The 14644-nt window shown below is 33.1% G+C and overlaps 1 protein-coding gene across 1 annotated transcript; it reads left to right on the plus strand.

Annotated features, from left to right (window-relative positions):
• The first annotated feature begins 2622 nt into the window (after window positions 1-2622).
• Window positions 2623-7634, plus strand: arpc5a (actin related protein 2/3 complex, subunit 5A). Its single transcript, XM_051133583.1, has 4 exons — window positions 2623-2855; window positions 3386-3459; window positions 4086-4262; window positions 6028-7634. Exons 1-4 carry the CDS (start codon window positions 2717-2719, stop codon window positions 6088-6090), a joined length of 453 nt encoding a protein of 150 aa, XP_050989540.1. The 5' UTR covers window positions 2623-2716; the 3' UTR covers window positions 6091-7634.
• Window positions 7635-14644: the final 7010 nt, after the last annotated feature.

Genomic DNA, 14644 nt, shown 5'->3' on the forward strand with positions numbered 1-14644 from the left:
GCTAAGGACCAGCATAAACCAACAAAGGACCAGCTTAACCAGCATCAAAACCTACCTAACCAGCATTCCAGCATCAAAACATACCTACCAGCATATGCTGGTTTTTTCACCAGGGTGCTCATTTGTCAGTGGCAGAAATCTAAAACTCATTGCTACTGCTCAGCAAATTTCACACATTTTGATGTCAGTATGAAAAAAAAAAAAAAAAATATATATATATATATATATATATATATAATATATATATATATATATATATATATATATATATATATATATATATATATATATATATATATATTTTTTTTTTTATATATCAAAATATATGAGCATACTGATATATATGTATATATATATATATATATATATATATATATATATATATATATATATATATATATATATATATATATATATCTATATCACATCACACCTCATTCATATAAAATAATGGGTTGATGTTTTTATGCCTGTTAATTCTTGTCAGAAGATGTTTTGTCTACTCACATGTACTTGGTCAGGCTATTATCTCCAGTATTACATTTTGGTATTGCTTGCTAGAGACAAATGTGATGGCATGACTGCTTTTCACGGTTGGAAATGTATTAATTTAGCCTATATTGCCATCTCCTGGGTTGCTGGAGAAATGTCAGTATGAAAAGAGGACAATCGGGTTTTATGCCAAGACTCACCCGGTTACTTAGCTTTAGCTCATGTGTGACTAAAGAAAAATATGTCAGTAACGCATCATTATCATAATGTACTGCTGGAAAACAGGATGAGAATGAAATGAGACATTAATTTCACTGGTCAAAACAAGTCAAATAAAAAGGTTAGGGTGTAGGCCTATTAAATTTGTAATGGATTAATTTTAAATAGTGGTTAATATATACAGCTCAAAGGCTTTTTTAAACAACATCCCACCCAAATCGATAAGAATTACTTATTAATTATTTTCACTTATATCCATTTGCCTATTTTTAAGTACAATCAGTATTTGTGAGTCAAAATTAAGTTTAATCTCATGTACGTTAAAAAATAAAGTTGAAATTGGTTACTCATGGATCAGTAAGATTTTTAATTATTATTATTAAGTCTCTTGTGCTCATTAAAGTTCCATTTATTTGATCAAAATAAAGAAAAAAAGTAGTATTATGAAATATTATTGTAATTTAAAATAACAGTTTACTATTTTAAAATACTTTAAAATATTATTTATTTCTGTGATGCAAAGCTTAATTTCCATCAGCCATTACTCCAGTCTTTAGCATCACATGACTCTTCAGAAATCACTGTAATATGCTGATTTATTATCCATGTTGGGAACAGTTGTGCGGCTTAATTTTTTTTTTTTTTTTTTTTTTGGAACCTGTGATTCTTTTTCCAGGATTCTTTAATAAATAAAAAGTTAAAAAGAACAGCACTTATTCAAAATAGAAATCCCTTCTAATAATATGTGTCTTTAATATCACTTTTTTATCAATTTAACACATCCGTGCTAAATAAAAGTATAATTTTAACATCTTATTCATCAAAGAATCCTGAAAAAAGTATCACAGGTTACATATATGTGTATATATATATACACACTACCGTTCAAAAGTTTGGGGTCAGTACATTTTTATTGTTTCTTTTTTTTTTTAAGAAATTAATACTTTTATTCACCAAGGATGTATTAAGTTAATAATTAAAAGTTTATTAAAAGTTAATAATAAATAATTTACATTGTTATAAAATATTTATATTTTGAATAAACACTGTACTTTTTAAACTTGTTATTCATGAAAGAATCCTGAAAAAAAAAATTACAGGTTCCAAAAAATATTTGGCAGCACAACTGTTGATATTATCCAACACTGATCATTCTAATAATAAATACGCATATTAGAATGATTTCTGAAGGATCATGTGACACTTAAGACTGGAGTAACAGCTGATAAAAATTCAGCTTTTCATCACAGGAATAAATTCTATTTTAAAGTATGTTAAAATAAAAAACATTCTTTTATATTGTAAAAACATTTTGCAATATTACTGTTTTTTTTTTTTTTTTTTTTTTTTTGTATATTTTTAATCAAATAAATGCAGCCTTGATGAGCATAAGAGACTTCTTTAAAGACTATTACAAGTCTTACTGACCCCAAACTTTTGAACGGTAGTGTATATATATATATATATATATATATATATATGTGTGTGTGTGTGTGTGTGTGTGTGTGTGTGTGTGTATTAAGCAATATTAAGTTTCCAACACTGACAATGAATCAGCATATTAGAATAATTTATGAAGGTTCATGTGACTGGAGTCAGATAGAAACCACTATTTTAAATTGTAATAATATTTCACAATATTGCTGTTTTTCTGTATTTTTAATCAAATAAATGGCGCGTTTTGAACTACAGAGTATATAATTAATTAATTTTAATTATTTAAATTATTTAATTAAATAATTGTCTCACTTTTGTTACTGTTCGGACCCAATTCTATTGAATTGCAGTAACTCACTAAAAATAAAACGAAACTAAAAATGAATTTTTCAAATAGATTGCTTGAGTGCCATCTAGAGTTAGACATGAGATGAAACAGGTTTTAATTCATGCCACTGACACTAGGGGGCTTTCTATGCGGAAGTCAATAAGCACCGAGCTGCTTCCTGAAAGTGCTGGGACTGTTCTGTATAAACTGACACCTTCGGATTGATTTATCAAACCAGCCATGTCGAAGAACACAGTGTCCGATCGATTCAGAAAGGTTGATGTGGATGAGTACGACGAAAACAAGTTTGTCGACGAGGAGGAAGGCGGAGAAAATCAACTAGGTCCGGATGAGGCTGAGGTGGATTCTCTCATCAGATCATATCCTTTCAGTCCCATGACTTTTACTGTTACTTTGCATAGATTTCCTGCTTCCTTGCAGTATAGCATTTTGTGTGGTCGTTTTCCGAAAGCGCTTGATATGTTGGTGTTGAATTGCATAACAGATTGTTTGTGTCCTCTCGTCCAGACATGGGTGTGGTAGTCAGTCACTTCATTCATTTAGGACATGCACGTTTCACATTGTCATAACAAGTTTGCACTGCGCATCCAATTATTTAGTCTCTTTTAACACCGGTGAATTACTGCTACTAACGTTTTAAGTGCAACACATGAAGCTGTATCTTATAGATGTGGCAGTTACTTAGAATGAGGTTGCTGTAGAAACACTTCCGGATGCCACCGACTTCCGGTTGCAAGGCTGTAGGGTGCTTTCTTTTCTCTAGTACCTTCTAATATATACTTAACAATAACTTTTAATAGTTTATAATTAGTGATAATTGAAGACTGAATGTTGTTCGTGGCTAGATGTGATTTCTGGCTCCTGTGGTGCTTTCCTTAATGCATCATACAGGTAACCTCATGGGAGCCTTGCAGGCAGTCCTGAAGAATCCACCCATCAACACCAAGAACCAGAATGTGAAGGTGAGTTAAAGCTAAGTATGTCAAAGTATTAACAGTGTGAAACTTTCTAAACCAGTGGTTCTCAACCTTTGCCTCCAAGGTCCCTCCAGTATTCAAAGGCCTCATGACTTTTCCTGTTTTTTAGGATTTACTGGATAGGAGTTAACAATTTAAAAAATGTTGTATTAATTGCAATCATACCCAAAAAATATTTTAGAGCTAACTAGGCTAGTTCAGTTATGATTTCCAAGAATGTTGGATGCCTTCAGTTGAATTGCCATGCATATAATTTCTTAGCAATTAACAAGTAAAATGCATATTTTTAAGGCTTTGAAAATAAAAATTAAAATACTTTACAATAGTAAACAGCAATAAATGCTTTTTAACCTTTTGTAGTAGAAGAAGTGACTTAGACTTTCTTTTCTAATGTTTTTATATAATATTAATATTTTTTAAATATTACAAATAAGTATAATTTATAATGTTGCTGTAAAAATCACATTTAATGGCTTTTTATTTTTACTTGAAATTCACTTAGATGGTCATCTAGGTTAGGAAGTGAATAAACATTTCAAATGAATGGATTCATGATATGTTTTTTCAAGGGTAGTTCATATATATGTGTGTGTGTGTGTGTGTGTGTGCAGGACCGGGCTGAAGGCCTTGTATTGAAAGTGCTCAGCTCTTTCAAGTCTAGTGATATTGAAAAGGCTGTTCAGTCTCTGGACAAGACTGGAGTCGATCTCCTGATGAAATACATCTACAAAGGCTTTGAAAGGCCCTCAGACAACAGTAGTGCCATCCTACTGCAGTGGCATGAAAAGGTAAATGTTAAAAAAGGTTTTCACAGCAATGTCGTAGAAGATACTTTTCACTATTCACTATTTATTAATATTAAGTGCAAAGTTGTTAAAAGTAAAAATCTAAAGAACCTGCTTCCACTATAAAGAAATATTTATGCAATGTAAAGGTTGATGTTAAAGGTTTTTAATGGAATGATGAATATTTTTTAAAGAGTTAGTTCACCTAAAAATAAAGGTTAACTCATCGTTTACTCACCCCGGTGTTGTTCTAATGCAGTATGCCCTTGTTTCTTTTCCAGACTACAAACATATCAATTTTAAAGAAATACTTGCGCTTGTCCGTATAATGGAAAAGCAAAGCGACCTGCGTCAAGCTTTTAAAAAAGATGCAGGAGTATCACAGAATACAAGTATTTTTTAGTTGAAACAGCTCGAACTTACACTTCAGGGTGTCTTCACACTTGTCACTTTTGGTTTGATTTAAATAAACTCTGGTGCAATTGTTAGTGCGTTTCATTTGAGTAAGTGTGAACGCTGTCATCCGAACTTTGCTGCACAGCAAACAAGCGAGTTCCGTCACAAAATGTACGTCATTCAAACCGACCAGTCAAGTTGTGAACGTATCACTTTGCCTTTAGGTTCGGTATCTTTAGCTTCCCTGTCAAAAATGCCAATGTGAATGCTGACCAGGACCAAATGTATCATTTTCCTTTTTGGTCCGGACCAAATGAACCAAACGAACCGAACTACAAGTGTGAACACGTCCTTAGACTTGGACTAGACTTAAGCCTCGTCTGTGAAACAGGGGACAAGTGTTCTAGGAGTGTACGATAGTGTTTGGTGAAAAACAAGCCTGAAATTTCATGTATTATTTAATGAAAATCCCATTAGTTTCTGTGCACAACTACCCATTCATGATACGCTATTAGTGTCACCCAGGACAAGCACACAAGTTGCAAGAAATCAAGATTAATAAAATGTGACAAGAAATACAACGTCTAGAAAAGTATCAGCGTATTTTCTTCACTAAGTTAAATGTATCCGGACTCGAACTGTGGTTGTCAGATGACAGTCAGAATAACATTTGACAGTCATTCAACTTTTTCAAAAGATAAATTCACCTCGAAGAAGGAAGTATGTTGATTGTATTTTGTACTGTGTTTTTATTAATCATGCTTTCTCGCAGCTTGTGTGGTCAGAGTGAACTGCAGTGCTAAAAGAGTGTCATGAACATGCAGTCGTGCACAGAAACCAGCAGCCATGGTCAGGATTTTTGTTAAATAATACATTAAATTTCAGTTTGTTTTTCACCAAACCTTGTCGTTTACACCCAGAACACTTAAAATATAAGACAGGTGTCACCATGGGACCATTCTGTAATTATACTAAATAGATGAGCACAAGCAAAACATTTCTTTACATTGCTCCATTTGTGGTCTAAAAAAGAAATGAGCAACACCAGGGTGATTAAATTATGACTTAAAAGGATTGTTCACAAAAAAATGAAAACTTTGTCATTAATTACTCACCCTCATGTCGTTCCAAACTTGTAAGACCATCGTTAATCTTCAGAACAGAAGATATTTTTAATGAAATCTGACCCTCTTAGACAGCAATGCAACGATCAAGTTTAGGGCACAGAAAGGTAGTAAAGACATCTTTAAAATAGTCCATGAGGGTGAGTTATTAATGAGAGAATTTTCATTTTTGGGTCAACTATCCCTTTAATTGCAATTGTGTATTTACTACCTATAAACCCAAATTTTGTCATTCTCTGTCTGTATAGGCTCTTTCAGCAGGTGGTGTGGGCTCTATTGTCCGAGTGCTCACAGCCAGGAAGACTGTGTAAATCTTCATCACCTTAGCACCGTGGCAGGGTTGGCGGAGGGACTGGCTGGCACAACCCCTCGTGGTCTGGTTTCTGCCCACACTGCCAAACTGTGGAGGATGTCCAGTCACTCACCTTTAAAAAAAAAAAAAAAAACAAACAAAAAAAAAAAAACGATCAAACATTACAGTACCATTTGGATTTCTTGCAGTGAAGATAAGCACCTTGGATCTATATTAACAGAATGGTGATGAGAAAATGTTATTGTTGACCTCAGTAGTTATTAAGCACAGACATTTTAGCTATTATCAAAGGAAACGTCTCTTTACTCATCCGCTTCACATATTTCACATTTTCATACCTGTCCCGATGTAAAGTCTCAACAGTATAGAACAAACAGTAAATGTAATCACATGACTAGTCATGTGGCATGAGATGGTACTCTGGAGTTTGTAGTTTTATGTTTTACTTAAAGGGATAGTACACCCAAAAATGAAAGCTATGTCGTTTACTCACCCACATGTTGTTCTAAACCTGTCTGACTGATTTCTATTTTTGGGGTCCAAACAACATTCCATGTTTTCTTTTGTGTTAAACAAAAGAAAGAAAGTCAAATAGATTAGTGTGAGGGTGAATAATTGCAAACAGCATTTTCATTTTTGGGTGAACTTTCCCTTTAAGAAGGCGATCAAGCTTTTGTTTGTAGGATTTTCACTTTACACTTTCTTCATCTACTTCTTTTTAAAACATAATCAGAGTTGGTCAATGGAACATACCAACATCAGTATTTGCTTCCTTCTTGCATGCATTGCGTTATATATAAGTTGAGAGCTGGTTGTTGAATCTAGCCTTATATGAACACCTGTGCTTTCAAGAGGGAGATTCCAGCTCAAGTTCTTGTGATCAGAGTGCTTATTTTCCTCCACAGTCTCTTCAGTAATTCATGCAGGTTCTAACATCTCTTTTGTTTCATATCACACCCAGGATCACGTTTTAAGAAACAAAAAAGGGAATAACTTTTCTTAAGTTGCCAAAAATGTTTTTATTGTCATAATTGTTGATTAATACTAGTATGTTTTTGTACTCTTTACAAAAACAATGAGTTTAATTTTTTATAACGCTGAGTATTATTAGATTGTCCAACAGAAGCTTATGTATATTTTGATCACATCATTTTTGAACTGTATTAGAACATGATTAACATCAACATGTACTTTGAACTCGGACTTTATGTCAGGTGCTGATGATATATAGCTAACCTCTGAGACACACACGTGTTTGTGTACTCTCACAATTCCCACCAAACACGCAGCTAGCGCTCAAGCTGCAATGGAGAATTTTGCTTCCACTGTGGTCTGCTTGTTTTTGCCATACTTGAAGCCATACATAAACTACCCAAGAAAGTCTCCACTTGTTCAGTTACGATTCCAAGTGAATGTTGAGTTTGCATCACACCAGTCAATCATTTAATTAAGTGCAAAAATTATGAAATAGTTTACCAACTGCCTTATAAGATATTCCTTTTATATTGTATGGTCCTTTTGAAAAATAAATGAAATGAATACAAACGTTGTTGCTTCTTTTACATTTTTGTAGATCAGTCATGCAAACCTGAAAGCCTGTTTGAGGTGTGAGATTTTTTTTGTTTTTGTCTCCCCTAGATTTATTTTTGGCGTTTTTATGTCTTTTATTAGATAGGACATTGTAGGTGGACGGAAAGCAAGTGGAAGGGATCGGGAAAGGTCCACGAGCGGGGATTCGAACTTGGGTCGCCTACAGCGCAACGGCGCTATAAGTCGTTAAACACGAGGCAATTTTGATTGCTGTGCTAGTTGTTATAGAGTGGAACTAAAAATTAGCGTACAACCTATAATTTTCTAAATTTCAAGATCACTGCTTAGTCCAATTTGAAGTTATCCTAACAAGAGTAGAAGGGCACATTTTTAATCATATTTCATAAATTAATTGTATTCTGAAGCACAGTATAAAAAACTTAAATTAGATATTTGAAGAAGAACTCTGACCAAAATTAGAGAACACTTACAGATTCCTTCAAGTTATTGGTTTTAATCTTCCTTAATTATATGACAAACCCTATTTAACTGCCAGCATTCCTCCAATTTTCACTGAGATCATAAGACAGTCGGACGCTCTAAGTTAGCTCAAACTCTGACAGGAGGTTGTCTAGATGAAGACCAAAGGGATGACTCTTTCAGCAAGTGATGGGAGGAACGAACCATTTCAAAGCTTCGAATCAGCTGAACCAATTGCTTCGCAAAACGATTCACTGTTTCGAAACGTTTGAAACACCACACGCTAGTGTCGCCTGCTGGTCAAAAGTATGTAAATCCATCAGGCTGAAACATGCTTTTAAAAACCCATTGCAAATTTTTTTAAGTATAATACATCAAATGCAATAAAAATAAGAAAAACCATCAATGTTAACTAATTACGTTACTTAGTTACTTTTTGTGGAACGTAATGTGTTACGTTACTTTCGCGTTACTTTGTAAATCTAGGCAGGGCTTGCTTCTTTGTTTTTAATATAACACAGTTCTAATGTAAAAGCCCTTTTACACCGAAAGTGAAATGAACTCACCTCAGGCTGAAAGAAAAGTAAAGTATATTTATGCAGGAGATCACTTTTCAGCTATAAAAAATGAGGCACAAATGTTAGTTTATCTAAAGTAATTTTTGCCTATTAGTATGGTTGCATTGCATCATCGAAGGTCAGCAGCAAAGACACTGGTTAATAAAATGGGATTCAATTCATAAAGGATATTTATTTTATTTAACATATTTAATTATTGCAGGGTTGAGTCATATTCTGAGTTTATTCATTTTGAGGAATACTGAATCTGTTTTTGTGAGTGAGATGAATTAATGCATGTTCACATTTAATCTAGAACTACAGTAACATAATTTTTACTCCCAATTTCCCAACAGGAGACTTGTTAATTAATAAATGGGGAAAAAAGTTACTGGCGTTACTTATTTGGAAAAGTAACTTAGAAATTCAAAAGTAATGCGTTACTTTACTAGTTACTTGAAAAAAGTAATATTATTACGTAACTTGCGTTACACTGTAAAAAACAATTTGTTGAGTCAACTTAAAATAATTTGTAATCTGACTGCCTTAAAATTGTAAGTTCAGTCTTTAAATGTTACATTATACTAAGTGACAACTTAGATATTTGAGTTGAATCAACTTAAAATTTTAAGGCCGCTGGGTTACTTACCCATCTGTTAAGTTTAGCAGACTCAAATATCTAAGTTGTTACTTAGTACAACATAACATTTCAAGTTGACTAAACTTATTTTAGTTGACTGAACTTAAAATTTTAAGGCAGCAGGGTAACAAATTATTTTAAGCTGACTCAACAAATTGTGTTTTTTTTTTTTTTTTTTTACAGTGTACTTGTAATGCGTTACCCCCAACACTGCTCTGGAGTGACCAAACCTCTTATCAGCCAAAAGAAAAATTAAAATGTTAAGCTTTGCTTAGGAGCATATTCTGTGGAGAGAGGAGAATTGCTCCAAAGTTCACTTTTGTGTTGAGAGCAAGTTTAATTTATTTGGTTCTGATGGGAAACATTTTGTTCTGCGTCAAACTGAGGAAACACTGAACCGCAACTGAGTAAAGAAGTTAGTGAATGATGGAGGAGGAAGTGTCATGATTTAGGGGATGTTTTGTGGATTTGGATTAAAAATCCTTGGTGATGAATTTATGGCTAAGAAACCCACTACAGTTACTAAACTATGGAAGTGAGTGGATGAAGAGTGGACCAAGATCACACCAGCGCAGTCTGGAAAACTAGTGATGTCCTGTGGCTGCAGATGTGCTGAAGTCATTCAAACAAGGGCCTCTACACTTCCTATTAATTTCTGACATCTGTAACCCCCCAAAATTTTAGTTGTAATCTTATTTTGTGTTTTGTTCTCTAATTTTGATTAATTTAGTTAATTCTGTTTTCCACAAAATAAAGATTTTTGTTGAAATGCTATGGATATTTTATCAAACATGTTAACATGTTAGTAGAACAGTATAAGCACAGCTAATGTTCCTTCAGATTGTGAGTGATAAAGATAACAATATTTCAGAAAGAAATGAAGTATTTATAGATTGTTCTTTAATTTTGATCTCCACTGAAGTCAATTAAAACCACAAAAACCTTTTCATAGTTTAATTTATTAAATAATGTAGTTTATTTATGTTATTTATTTTATCATATAATTTACAAGGTATAATTTAAGCTAAATAATATAAATATATACAGTGCCCTCCACTAATATTGGCACCCTTGGTAAATATGATCAAAGGGGGCTGTGAAAATTAATCAGCATTGTTTATCCTTTTGATCTTTCATTCAAAAAATTAACAAAATTCGAACCTATTATTGAAGTAAAACAATCAAAAGTGGGGGGGGGGGTCTAATTGTGAAATAAATGCTTTCTCTAGTTCATGTTGGCCACAATTATTGGCACCCAATTATTGTAATGTCTTTTTTTCCAAGATAACATCTCTGAGTTTTCTCCTATACTGCCTGAAGAGTTTGGAGAACACCTGACAAGAGATCAGAGACCATTCCTTGATGCAGAATCTCTCCAGATGCTTCAGATTTACAGCTCCATGTTGGTGCTTCTTCTCTTCAGTACACCCCACTCATTTTCTATAGGGGTCAGGTCAGATGACTGGGATGGCCATGGCAGAAGCTTCATTTTGTGCTCAGTAACCTATTTTTGTGTTGATTTTGATGTTTGTTTTGGATTATTGTCCTGGTGGAAGATCCAACCATCACCTGCTATAAGATTTCTAATAGAGGCAGTCAGGTTTAGATTGATTTGATAGAATCCATGATGTTATGCTTCTGAACAAGATGTCAAGGACCTCCAGCAGAAAAACAGGCCAACATTAACGATCCAGCAGTATATTTAACTGTGGACATGCAGTACTTTTTATCCCTGTTTGCACCAAGCCCATCTGTTGGGTTTGCTGCCAAAAAGCTTGTTTCTTAGTTTCATCTGACCATAGAAGCCAATGCCATTTGAAGTTCCAGTCGTGTCTGACAACTGAATATGCTGGAGTTTGTTTTTGGATGAGTGAGGAAGTTTTTTATCTTGAAAAGCTCCTGAACAACATGTGGTGATGTAGGGGCTGTTTGATATATATATACACATATACATATACATATATATATATATATATATATATATTTTTTTTTTTTTTAAGATTTCTGACCCCAAGACACAATTAATCTTTGCAATTCTCCAGCTCTGATCCTTGGGGAGTCTTTGCCACTAACAATATAGACAATAATATAGTTTGTAACATCTTTAGTCAATTGGAACTTCTTAATTATTGCCCTGATGTTGGAAATAGGGATTTTCAATGCTTTAGCTCTTTTCTTACAGCCACTTTCTATTTTGTGAAGCTCAAAAATCTTGTTCTGCACATTAGAACTATATTCTTTGGTTTTACTCCTTGTGATGGATGATTAAGAAAATTTGACCTTTGCGTTCCTCATATCCTCGAAAAACATTTATTTCATCATGAGATTATCTCCCCAACTTTCAAATGTTTTACTTCAGTGATAGATTATGATTTTGTGAATTTTTTGAATAAAAGATCAAAAGGATAAAAAATGCAGAATATTTTTCACAGTCACCTTCGTTCATATTTACCAAGGGTGCCAATATTAGTGGAGGGCACTGTATACAAGTCAAACTGAAATAAAATGAGAAAAGCTAAAATTATAATATATATATATATATATCAGGGTTGGGGTCAATTCAGGAATGAACTCAACAATTTCAATTCAAAGAAGGAAATGGAATTGGAATTGGAATTCAACAACAATTACAGGAAACAGAGTTGGAATTGAATTGGAATTACAGGAAGTGGAATTCAATTCAGGGAAATTCCACAGAATTCTGTTTATTGCTGTTTCTGAGCATTTATTTGTGATTGCATTTAGAGACATACATTTGAACTTTATTTATGATGCTTTACAAATACCGTATGAAATAATGAAATAATGTATGAAATAGAGTTGATCAAATGCAGGTAAATAAAAATGAGAACTGTACATTATGAATTAATAATTGAATGACAGTGGTGATAAGTTTCTGGATGTACTATACATTCAATATATGATTACCACATAATATATGTCTCAACTCACAAAAAAAATGAGTCATGTTCATTCATGTATTTCATTCACTTTTTATTGCATCGAATTATCATAATTTCCTGAAATTTGGCATCGCTAAGATTGCAGCTCTCAGGCCTAAATATCTCAAGTGGAGTTTAGTGGAATTTATTTGATTTCAGTTCTGTTTCCTGACATTCCAATTCAATTCCAATTCCATTTCCTGTCAGCTGCATGCAATTCCAATTCCATTCCAGGAAGTGAATTGGAATTTACCATTCATTCTCAATTCAATTCATGAATGGCCCCAACCCTGATATATATATATACATATATGCATATATATCCCCATACACATATGTGACCCTGGACCACAAATCCAATCATTAGGGTCAATTTTTTTGAAATTGAGATTTATAAATCATCTGAAAGCTAGATAAGCATCCCACTGATGTATGGTTTGTTAGGATAGGACAATATTTGGCCGAGATACAACTATTTGAAAATCTAGAATCTCAGGGTGTAAAAAAATCCAAAGACTGAGAAAATCGCCTTTAAAGTTGTCCAAATGAAGTTCTTAGCAAAGTATATTACTAATCAAAAATTAGTATTTGATATATGATAGTAAATTAGTTTTGATATATTTACTGAAGGAAATTTGCAAAATGTCTTCATGGAACATGATTTTTCTTTACTTAATATCCTAATTATCTTTGGCATAAAAGAAAAATCAACCATTTAGACCCATACAATGTATTTTTGGCTATTGCTACAAATATACTTGTGCTACTTAAGACTGGTTTTGTGGTCCAGGGTCACAAATTTATTTATAAATGTTTTTCCAAATCTATTTCAATGAAGAAACAAACACATCTACATATTGGATGGCCTGAGAATTAGAACATTTTTTAGCCAAAATATGCCCTGTTGTGTTGTTGTTACGCTCATATCAGTCACATGGGGGCGTTGTTTTCTTTGTAATTATATGCATTGTACTTCGTAGATGTAAAATCAGTCAGAAGTCAGAGCTTAATTGCCAAGCATGTTTACACATACAAGGAATTTGTTTTAGTGTCACAAGCTTCCAGTACACAGAGACAACAACAACAGCAACACACAGATAATAAAAAATAAGCTGTGAATAAAATATATACATGTATATATAAATAAACAAAAAAAAGAAAAAGAATTTCAAAAAAATATAGGTGTGCCATAGATAAACATAGAATAAGATGTAGGGATGGACTAAGATGTAGGGTGGAAACAAACAAGGTTATTGCACATATTGTGCACATATACAATTCTCATATCATCTCATATAAATGTGCAAATGTGGGTCAAAACAAGTGCCATCATCCCAAGTCCAAAGATCAGTGATAATGTATGTGGAATGAATATCCTTTGGAAATAGATAAAAAGCTATTACAATTTATTGGGTTTGTAATTTCATGGGGATGAAGCATTCTGCCCTTATTCCAGTTCATTGATCCAGAGCAGTAAAGGCCTAACAGAAATCAACAACACAAGGTACACTGTTTATTTTGATTTATTAGAAACCAATGCATCCAAAAAATATTACAGAGAGAAGAAGTCCTAAATATGGCATTCCTGATGTCTTATATAAGACTCAGAAGCAGAGCGGGAGTGGGCGGATAACTATGAATTAAACATACTGTCTTACACAATACAGCAAGATACACTGCTGATTGCATTAAAATGTAATCCAAATGATCAAAACCAGGATTTCAAAGAAAAGGGTTAAAAAGTTTTAGGTGTATTCCCAAAACAGAAGACCTACTATTATATTTAATCACAAACAGTTATCTATTAATTTCAGGTATGGCTAACAGGAATTTACTGACTGCTAAGAATTACTTGGAAATCTGCTAGTTCCACTTCTTCGTAGTAAAGAGCAATGACAGGGTTTTTTGTTAGTTTTTGTTGGTTTTTGTTTCTTTTTCGGGGATATATTATTACCACCAACATCCACAAAAAGTTGATTTAAATGTCAACATATCTCAGTGACAATGGTCTTACAAGTACATTGTATAGAAATAAAATAACAAATCTATCTGTCTATCTTATCTATCTATCTATCTATCTGTCTGCTTTCACTGAATCCCTCTATGTTCTAGCTTCTTTTTATATTATTATTATAACTTCTATGTGTTATTTGCCTCTTTATGATGAATCGCTTGATGCATTCCTCATTTGTAAGTTGGATAAAACTGTCAGCTAAATGAATAAATGTAAATGTAAACAGCTGCAAGCAGCAATTACTGGGGTTCAAGCACTTTAGGTATTTAAGCACATAAGAAAAAAGACATTACATATTTTTGGCAAGCCTGTAACCACCTAAATTAGTTATTAAAAAGCATTTTTGTCAAATCCAGGCGATTTACCAAAGAAATATGATGTTTTATAAC

The sequence above is a fragment of the Labeo rohita genome, chromosome 2 (genome assembly GCF_022985175.1).
Source record: "Labeo rohita strain BAU-BD-2019 chromosome 2, IGBB_LRoh.1.0, whole genome shotgun sequence".
Lineage (NCBI taxonomy): Eukaryota > Metazoa > Chordata > Actinopteri > Cypriniformes > Cyprinidae > Labeo > Labeo rohita.

What these genes read in the sequence shown, in the direction of transcription:
- arpc5a (XM_051133583.1), top strand. Translation starts at nt 2,717, where the DNA reads ATGTCGAAGAACACAGTGTCCGATCGATTCAGAAAGGTTGATGTGGAT. An exon ending in GGTGGATTCTCTCATCAGAT is followed by an intron (nt 2,856 to 3,385) that starts CATATCCTTTCA and finishes TAATGCATCATA; the next exon opens with CAGGTAACCTCATGGGAGCC. An exon ending in TACTGCAGTGGCATGAAAAG is followed by an intron (nt 4,263 to 6,027) that starts GTAAATGTTAAA and finishes CTGTCTGTATAG; the next exon opens with GCTCTTTCAGCAGGTGGTGT.